Here is a 9,999-nt window from a genome sequence, read left to right on the forward strand (position 1 = left end):
GATAGTGGTACAACGCACACTATCCTCCGAGATAAAAGATATTTCTTGGAACTAAAACCAACAAAAACAACGGTGAATACAATATCAGGTCCTGTAGACTTGATTAAAGGATGTGGTAAAGCACAATTTTTGTTACCTAATGGTACAAAATTTTTGATCAATGATGCTTTATATTCACCACAATCGAAAAGAAATTTGTTGAGTTTTAATGATATATATTCCCATGGGTATGATACTCAAACAATGAATGAAGGGAATGAGAAATATATGTGTCTTACCACATATAAATCAGGAAAGAAATATGTGATTGAAAAACTACCAATGCTCCCTACTGGATTGCATTATACACATATACGTCCCATTGAATCAAACATGGTAATTGATAATTCTTCAATATTAACCAATTGGCATGATCGATTAGGACATCCTGGTTCAACAATGATGCGAAGAATTATAGAAAATACACATGGTCATCCATTGAAAGACCAGAAGATCTTTCAGAATAATAAGTTTCAATGTAAAGCATGTTCTCTTGGAAAACTTATTATAAGACCATCACCAGCCAAAATCCAAACTGAATCACCAATGTTTCTTGAACGTATTCAGGGTGATATTTGTGGACCAATCCATCCACCATGTGGACCATTCAGATACTTTATGGTATTGATTGATGCCTCCAGCAGATGGTCACATGTATGTTTATTGTCAACTCGAAATGTTGCATTTGCAAGATTACTTGCTCAAATAATAAAATTGAGGAATCAATTTCCCGATTATACAATCAAGAAAATTAGACTTGATAATGCTGGTGAATTTACTTCCCAGACTTTCAATGATTATTGTATGTCTATGGGAATCATTGTTGAGCATCCTGTTGCTCATGTACATACTCAAAATGGATTGGCTGAATCATTGATTAAACGTCTGCAAATGATTGCTAGACCAATGATTATGAAAACAAAGCTCCCTATTTCTATATGGGGACATGCAATTTTACATGCTGCTTCATTAATTCGCATCAGACCAAGTGCATATCATAAATACTCCCCATTGCAGCTTGCATTTGGTAAAGAACCAGACATTTCTCATCTGAGAATTTTTGGATGTATGGTGTATGTGCCTATTGCACCACCTCAACGAAAGAAAATGGGACCTCAAAGAAAGATTGGAATTTATATTGGTTATGATAGTCCATCGATCATTCGATATCTTGAACCACAGACAGGCGACGTGTTCACAGCACGTTTTGCTGATTGTCATTTTAATGAGGAAATCTTCCCAATGTTAGGGGGAGAACAGAAACATACCGAAAAAGAAATTACATGGTATGTATCATCATTGTTACATCTGGATCCAAGAACAAAACAATGTGAAAAAGATGTACAGCAAATTGTGCACTTGCAAAGAATAGCAAATCAAATACCAGATGCATTTGCAGACACAAAAGGGGTAACTAAATCATATATACATGCTGCAAATGCCCCTGCTCGAATTGAAATTCCGAAGAAACAAATTGAAGATAGTCATGATGTCATTAAACGCCTGAAGCGTGGAAGGCCAGTTGGTTCCAAGGATAAAAATCCTCGAAAAAGAAAATTCATAGAGAAACACAATGATCACAAAATAGAGAATGATGTTCCTGAAGAAACACATAATGATCACAAAATAGAGAATGATGTTCCTGAAGAAACACATGATGATGAAAATGTTTTGTCAGAACCACAAACTGACGAGAATCATGAAATCTCTATCAATTATATTAATACTGGAAAAATATGGAACCGAAAAGATATAGAAGAAATTGATGATATATTTTCTTATAATGTGGCAATCGACATCATAAATGATAATGAAGATCATGAACCAAAATCTTTTGGTGAATGTAAAAATCGGCAGGATTGGATAAAATGGAAAGATGCCATCCAGGTTGAATTGGATTCGCTAAATAAACGTAATGTTTTTGGACCTATAGTCCTTACACCTGAAGGTGTAAAACCTGTTGGATACAAATGGGTTTTTATTCGAAAGCGAAATGAGAAAAATGAAATAGTAAGATATAAAGCTCGACTTGTTGCACAAGGTTTTTCTCAAAGGCCTGGAATTGATTATGAAGAAACGTATTCTCCTGTGATGGATGCAATTACGTTTCGGTATTTGATTAGCTTGGCAGTATCTGAAAATTTAGAAATGCGTCTTATGGATGTTGTTACAGCCTACTTATATGGATCACTTGATAGTAATATATATATGAAAATCCCTGAAGGATTTAAGATGCCTGAAGCACAAAGTTCAAAACCCAGAGAATGTTATTCTGTGAAATTACTAAGATCATTATATGGGTTGAAGCAATCCGGCAGAATGTGGTATAATAGGCTAAGTGATCACTTGATGAAAAAGGGATATGTAAATAATTCAATATGCCCTTGTGTTTTCATTAAGAAAACAACATCCGGATGCGTAATTATTGCTGTATATGTTGATGATTTAAACATCATTGGAACAAATAAGGAAATTCAAGAAGTTGTGTCATACTTGAAAGAAGAATTTGAAATGAAGGATCTTGGAAAAACCAAGTATTGTCTGGGTTTACAAATTGAACAAAAAGAATGTGGAATATTTGTTCACCAGACAAATTATACAGAAAAGATCCTTAAACGTTTTAATATGGACAAATCAAATCCTTTAAGTACTCCAATGGTTGTTAGATCATTAAACATAGAAAAGGATCCATTCCGTCCATGTGAAGATGATGAAGATATTCTTGGTCCAGAAGTACCATATCTAAGTGCTATCGGTGCCCTTATGTATCTTACAAATTGTACAAGGCCTGATATATCTTTTGCCGTAAATTTATTGGCAAGATTTAGCACATATCCAACAAAGAGACATTGGAACGGAATTAAACATATATTCCGTTATCTACGAGGAACGACAGACTTGGGACTTTTGTATTCAAAAGATGCTAATCCAAGTATAATTGGTTATGCCGATGCTGGATACTTATCTGATCCACACAAAGCACGTTCTCAAACTGGATATGTATTTACTCGTGGAGGCACTGCAATTTCTTGGCGTTCACAGAAACAAACACTTGTAACAACTTCATCAAATCATGCCGAGATTATTGCACTACATGAAGCAAGCCGTGAATGTGTGTGGTTAAAATCAATGACTCAACATATCCAAATCTCATGCGGATTATCATTCGACGAGAAGCCTGTGATACTATATGAAGATAATGCTGCATGTGTTGCTCAAATGAAAGAAGGATACATAAAAAGCGACAGAACTAAACATATTCCTCCTAAGTTCTTCGCATTCACCAAGGAGCTTGAGAAGAATAAATGTATTGATGTTCGTCACATTCAATCAAGTGAAAACTCATCAGATCTCTTCACAAAGGCACTTCCTACGACAATATTCAGAAAGCACATATATAATATTGGGATGCGCAATCTACGAAATTTGTGAAGAATTGTTCGTGTCAACATGAGGGGGAGTTTACGTGACTGCACTCTTTTTCCCTTACTATGGTTTTTATCCCAATGAGTTTTTCCAAGTAAGGTTTTTAACGAGACAGTATAAAAACACGTAATGAAGACAATCATTGTGATCATCATCACAAGGGAAAGTATTAAAAAATAATATTTAAAATGTGTATATTGAATATTTGAATGTTGAATATTTGAATGTTGAAAATTAGGTAAAATTAGGTGTTGAACATTGAAATTTGTGTGTGATGATGAAAGTAATGATGTAATTTAATTTTGGATTATTTGTAAAAAATTTCTATAAATAGATCTCTCATTTGTGAAGAAAAACACAATTGAGTAGAGAGAAAAATATTATAAAGTGTGTTGTTTGGTAAATTTTGACAGTTTAGATTTTTACTTTTTACCGTAAATTTTTACTTTTTCACAACATATATAACCAAAAAATCTCATTTCACAATGGCTTTAGACATGTTAAAGCAAGCTAGCAAGAAATTTTTATATTTATTTAAGAAGAATAACTATATACTATCATTTTATATAGAAAATAAATTAAAAATTGAGAAGAAATATTTAATTCAGATATTCTTTGTCCATCTTGATTTGTAAACAATCCGTCACACACAAATATATGTATATAATTCAGGGAGAAATTTGTAAAATAATTTTGTCAAATATTTATTCAAGAAATGACATTTTCAAATGTTTTTTAAATAAATAATTGACCAGAATTAAAAAATAAAAATAAAAAAATAAAAAAAAATAAAAAAAACTTGCAAGTAAGCCTTTGGTCCCGGACCATCTAAACCTAATTGACAAAATCAAATTAATCAATTTTTTTTAATAAACAGTGCTAACCTAAATTTTTTTTAATCAAAACCAAATAAAATGAAGCGAAGAGTTAACCTAAAAATTTTACCTCCAAAAAATGAAAAATAAGGTTATGATTATATTCCATATAGGATATTATTTATTAAAAACCAAACTATTTTTACTTCAATTTCTATGACTCGATAAAATTTTATTATAATTTTGTGATATTTCAACTATATAGCCCACCTTCCAATTGTATGTCCTAATAAAAATATTTAGAAAAAAATTAATAATATTATTTTAATTTTAAAAATCAGGTTATTAGGTTTAATCAAAGATTTTACCAAAATAAAATAAAATTTCCAAATTAAAATAAATCGCTTGTATTTTATGTGTATATAAATAGATTCTATATTTCTATATTTTCTTGATCCATATCGTCTTTCGGTCCAGTTGCCATATAGGCTATCAAGCGGCCCAAATTAGCAAAAGACCAAGAATGATGTACCACACACGAATTTTTGCGAGAGTCTTACGAGTCAATTTTGTGACAAATATCTTATATTTGAATTATTTATAAAAAAATATTATTTTTCATGTCAAAAGTATTACTTATTATTATAGATACATACATGCACCTACTAAATATAGGAAGGTATTGTAGTTTTATTAATTCATTTGAATTTTTAATATTTTGTTGTTGAATTCTTAATAAAATTTAATTGCTTCAAATTATAAGTCTTCATAGTTTTTTATAAGTAAATTTTTTTTTTGTCTTTAACTATATTTTTTGAAATTTTAAATTATGACATCATTCATAACATAAAAATTATTATAAAAATATCATTTTTTAACAATTTTAAATTTTATCATAATCTCTATAATTTTTACATATAGAAACTTAATGTGTATTATATTCGAAAGGATACTAATTTATATGACAAAAACTTGTGTGAAACAGTCTCAAAAATCGTATTTTGTGAGACAGATATCTTATTTGGGTTATCCATGAAAAAACATTACTTTTTATGTTAAGAGTATTACTTTTTATTGTGAATATCGGTAAAAGTTACCCGTATCACAGATAAAGATTCGTGAGACCGTCTCACAAGAGACCTACTCAATTTATATTATGTTATCACTGAATACTTTTGATACGGTTGTTTCAAATTCCCTATAGCTTATCATTTCTTTTGGATAATAATATACGTTAAAAAAAAGTAACGGTGAGTCCATATCGTAGGGCCGTATTAGACACTTACTTTTGGAATAAAATTCCAAAAATCCAGGTTACTATTAGTACAACAATATACAAAAAGAAAGAGACTCGAGCAAAAATCAGACAAGAAAATCACTTCTTCTATACCAATCCCCACAATCTCCAAGTAACGTAATAAAAATTTAAAAAAAATTTAAAATATATTTAACATTCCACAAGTACTGGTTTTTGCGGCTCGGGAAAATCCAACACCACGTCACCACTCACACAGTCCCCGCTCCGAGGCAATTTCCGGTTAGGCTTGGCTTCATGCAACATAGATATGACATCCCTCATGGAGGGCCGGTCAGCTGGATTCCGGCTCGTGCATAGTAATGCGATCCTAAGGACTAATATCATTTCTTCCCTCACAGAACTACAGGATGCACCTGCATTTTTATCTAACATATCGATCATACTATCTTTCATCTTGATCTTGGACCTCACCCAGTCCACTATACTATTTCCCTCCCCGAACTGTGCGTCGACTGATTTTTTTCCAGTTAAGATTTCCATTAGTACCACTCCGTAACTGTAGATATCACTCTTCTCATCTACTTGTAAAGTGTAAGCATATTCTGCCAAAAAATAAAAGCACAAAATTTTAAAAAATTATGGCATAAGAATTGATAAAATAATATAGAAGGATTAGTCAAGAACCAAATTGTATCTTTATTTTGAGAACAAGTTAGAGAAATTCATGGTGGGTCCTCAGTAATCGAATAAAAGTTAAAACTAAAGGGAAAAAGAAGAGTTCACGCCTAATAGTGGACAACCCAGTTCCTAGCCCGCCAAAAAGATAAATAAATAAATAAATAAAGTAAAGAAGCGAACCCGATCGAAATAGGAACGTCAACCACAGGACCCAGAAAATATTGAAAGGGTGGGTTTCGTTTTCTCAAGAATATACTATTTTCTAATAAACATGTATGATTGAAACAAAAATTTAGATATAAAATGATTGAAGATGGAGATTCTTGAACCTAACCTGGTGCAATGTAACCATATGATCCAGCAATGACCGACATCGATTCGTCGTTCTGGATCAACTTGGCCACTCCGAAGTCGGCCACCCTAGCCTCCATCTCGACATCCAGAAGTATATTACTCGGCTTCAAGTCACGATGAACGATCACCGGATCGCAGTCGTGATGAAGATAACATATCCCTTGTGCAACTCCTAAAGCAATGTTATACCTTGTGACCCAATCGGCAGCGAAATTGTCACACTTATCCTTCCCATGTAACAAGTCGTCTAGGCTCCCGTTAGGCATGTACTCGTACAACAACATGGTAGATTGATTGTTAGTGCAACAACCCAATAGCCTTACGATATTGCGATGTCTTACATTGCCTAAGACATCGACCTCTGCTAACACCCCTCTTCTCCTCCTGATGGTATCCTTGTGCTTCCCCAATAGCTTCTTGACGGCTATGATCTCGCCACCTGGCATCTCGGCCTTGTAGACGGTACCTGTGGACCCCATCCCGATTATCTTATCTGTCATGTTTATGCACTCAAGTACTTCATCGGCCGTGTAATTCAGCCGTTGGAAAGCAGTCAGCTTCCACGGCCCGACTTCTCGACCATCTGAGAATTTCCGGCCGTATTTGGCCTGGAAACACCTACTTCCGGCGATAAGTATGAACAAGCCAACACCAAATGCGGTGGCAATAATCCATACAATGGCGCCGGCGGTTCTCTTTGGCTCGCGGTGGATTTCCACCGCTCCGGCTTCGAACCCATCTTCCCGGCAAGGTTTCTTGAGAATTTCACCGCAGAGCCCTTCATTTCCAGCGAATGATGATGGGTGAAGGGATGAAAATAGTAATCCTGATGACGGAACAGAACCTGTGAGCTGATTGTATGATACATTGAAATTCTCCAATGTGCTGCAGTTGTTGAAATTAGAGGGAATCGTCCCTGTAAGAAAATTATGGGACAAATCGACGGCTGTTATGGACGGGAGTGCTGAAATCTCCCATGGAATAATTCCTGTCAGGGAATTTTGGCGTAAATTTAGGGTAACTAGCTTCTCACAATGGCCAATATCCCATGGAATGCTGCCACTGAAATTATTTCCATCAAGCTCGATCCTGTAAAATCCCAAACACCCGATAAAATCAGGGATTTTCCCGTTGAGATTAGCAGAGCTTGCCAAGAAAATCTGTAAACTCGGTGCTTTCCATATGTTATCAGGCAGCTCGGAATTGAAAGAATTCTCTGATATGTTCAAGGACTCCATTCTTAAAGCATTGCCAAAATTTTTCGGGATTGGACCAGATAGGTCGTTATCGCTTAAATCCAAGTAAGTGAGGTTTGGCAGAGAGCCAAATCCAATTGGGATCGACCCGTTGAGCCTGTTGTTTTGAATCCTCACTCTTGTTAAAGCCGTGCAATTTGCTAAAGATGGAGGGATTTCACCAATAAACTGGTTGGCAAACAGAATGAGCTTTATCAGCATGTTGCCGAGGCAAAGTTTTGGTGGGATAGGACCGGACAGTGAATTCGAGGAGACATCGAGTTGTTGCAACTTCCCATTCGAGCCGAGTGTTTGAGGTAACATCCCTGAAAAAGAATTGTTCCAGATATACAAAATTTCCAAATTGGGAAGCTCACCAATCCCTCCTGGAATTTCACCTGTCAGCTTGTTGTCCATCAACGATAGCCTGTTTAGCTCTTTCAAATCTGAAAATCCTCTAGGTATTTCGCCTGTGAGGTTGTTATCTGATAAATCAAGAACCTTTAAGGATACTAATCCGGCCCAGCTCGCCGGAATCGACCCTGATAGATGATTCTTGAAAAGCAAAATATTTTCAAGATTTGTCAAGCTGCCTAATTCAGCTGGAACATTGCCTGATAAATTGGTTGATGAGATATCAAGATAGACTAAATTTGACAGGCTTGAAAACTGTGCCGGTATCCCTCCAGAGTACGCATTGTATCCCAATTCTATATGTTCAAGTCGATTCAAGAAACTCAACGCAGCCGGAATTGAACCTGTAAGTGAATTCCCATGCAAGTACAGAGACTTCAGATTCAAGAATCTGCCGTAAGCCGTCGGGATTTCACCTTCAAAGTAGCTTCCACCGAGGTTCAGGTACTCGAGATTCTTGAGGTAAATAATTTCCTCCGGCAAAGTGCCGGAGAAATTATTGCTATAAGCATTGAAAAATGTGAGAGACTTGAGTTTCGAAATCCCAGGAGGGAAACTCGAATTAAAGTAATTGTGATTGATGTCCAGAGTCCTGAGATTCGGCAGTTCAAAAATGGAATCTTCGAAGGGTCCATCAAGAGAATTCCTACTCAAATTTAAATGATGCAAATGGGACAAATATCTGATTTCCGAAGGAATTATGCCAGAGAGATTACGCCCCGACAGGTCCAAGGTTGTTACCTGGCCTGTCTTTTGGTCACATTTGATCCCAGACCAGGAACACCAAACGGGCAGTGAACCAGGCCTGGAAAACGCCGTTTCCGGATCCCAATCACGGAATGTGTTTGAAGGGTCTTTAAGGGATGATTTTATCGCAAGAAGAGAGAGAAGCTGAGGCGGCGCCGCTGCGGCAACGGCGGCGGAGGAGGAGAACACTGATGCTGTAACAAGAATCAAGAAAATGGAGAAATTGAAACTAAGGAATAGTGGGGAGAGGCTCATTTTTTGGAGGATTTTGCAATGGTGGAAATTGGTGAGAAAGGAATTGTGTGGAGTGAAGTAAATTTAAGGTGGGGAAGATTTTGATGGTTGAATTTGCTTTTTTGGAGTGCAAGATGGAGAGGATTTTTCATGATGATTAGTTTCACTCAATGGGGTGTGTGAGTGTGTGTTCTTTGGCATGAAGGGAGAGAAATAGGAAAAAGAGAAAGGGAAATGGAAAAACACAGAACTATTGCTTCTTCTTCTATATTACCCATTTATTGTATTTATATTTACAACTCTCAGGCTAAATTACTTTCCACAAGTAGTATGGACCATTATATGTGAATAAAAGTTGAGCTTATTCTATGTTTGATAACATCATCGTTATCCTACATTAGACTCTCATTATCAGAGGAAAAAAAAATTCGATCTTAGATTATTATAAAATGTTTATCTCATGGCAAGTGTTTCCTTTTTCTATGTATGTATTCTACCTTTGTCTCCTCTCCAACAATGCTTTTGGTTATCTTGGATTGCATTCCACTTTTTCTATTGTTTATTTTTTTTTCTTGCTCCTTGCCTACTTTTCATCATTCCTTGTTTGCTTTATTATGTTTGGGCCAGCCAGCACCCAGCAGCAATTCGATATATAGCACAATAAGGGCAATCCTTGTTGGAGGATCCAAGAAACTATTTACAAATTTACTATTTCCCACCCTTCGTTCTCTTATTCTCGAAAGAATATTCATTATTCTCTTCCCCTCTTTTCATACCCTTTTTTCTTTACTTTTCCCAG

The 9,999-nt window shown here is 35.4% G+C and overlaps 1 protein-coding gene across 1 annotated transcript; it reads right to left on the bottom strand.

Moving 5' to 3' along the window:
* Positions 1–5,583: 5,583 nt before the first annotated feature.
* Positions 5,584–9,480, bottom strand: LOC140973834 (uncharacterized). The gene is made up of 2 exons (XM_073436923.1): positions 6,551–9,480; positions 5,584–6,140 (listed from the first exon to the last, which is right to left on the bottom strand). The coding sequence occupies exons 1-2, from the start codon at positions 9,219–9,221 to the stop codon at positions 5,728–5,730; spliced, it is 3,084 nt and encodes a 1,027-aa protein (XP_073293024.1). The 5' UTR covers positions 9,222–9,480; the 3' UTR covers positions 5,584–5,727.
* Between the last annotated feature and the right edge of the window lie 519 nt (positions 9,481–9,999).

The sequence above is a fragment of the Primulina huaijiensis genome, chromosome 3 (assembly GCF_012295235.1).
Source record: "Primulina huaijiensis isolate GDHJ02 chromosome 3, ASM1229523v2, whole genome shotgun sequence".
NCBI classification, from domain to species: Eukaryota; Viridiplantae; Streptophyta; class Magnoliopsida; order Lamiales; family Gesneriaceae; genus Primulina; species Primulina huaijiensis.

What these genes read in the sequence shown, in the direction of transcription:
- LOC140973834 (XM_073436923.1), bottom strand. Translation starts at nt 9,221, where the DNA reads ATGAGCCTCTCCCCACTATTCCTTAGTTTCAATTTCTCCATTTTCTTG. An exon ending in ATATGGTTACATTGCACCAG is followed by an intron (nt 6,141 to 6,550) that starts GTTAGGTTCAAG and finishes ATTTTTTGGCAG; the next exon opens with AATATGCTTACACTTTACAA.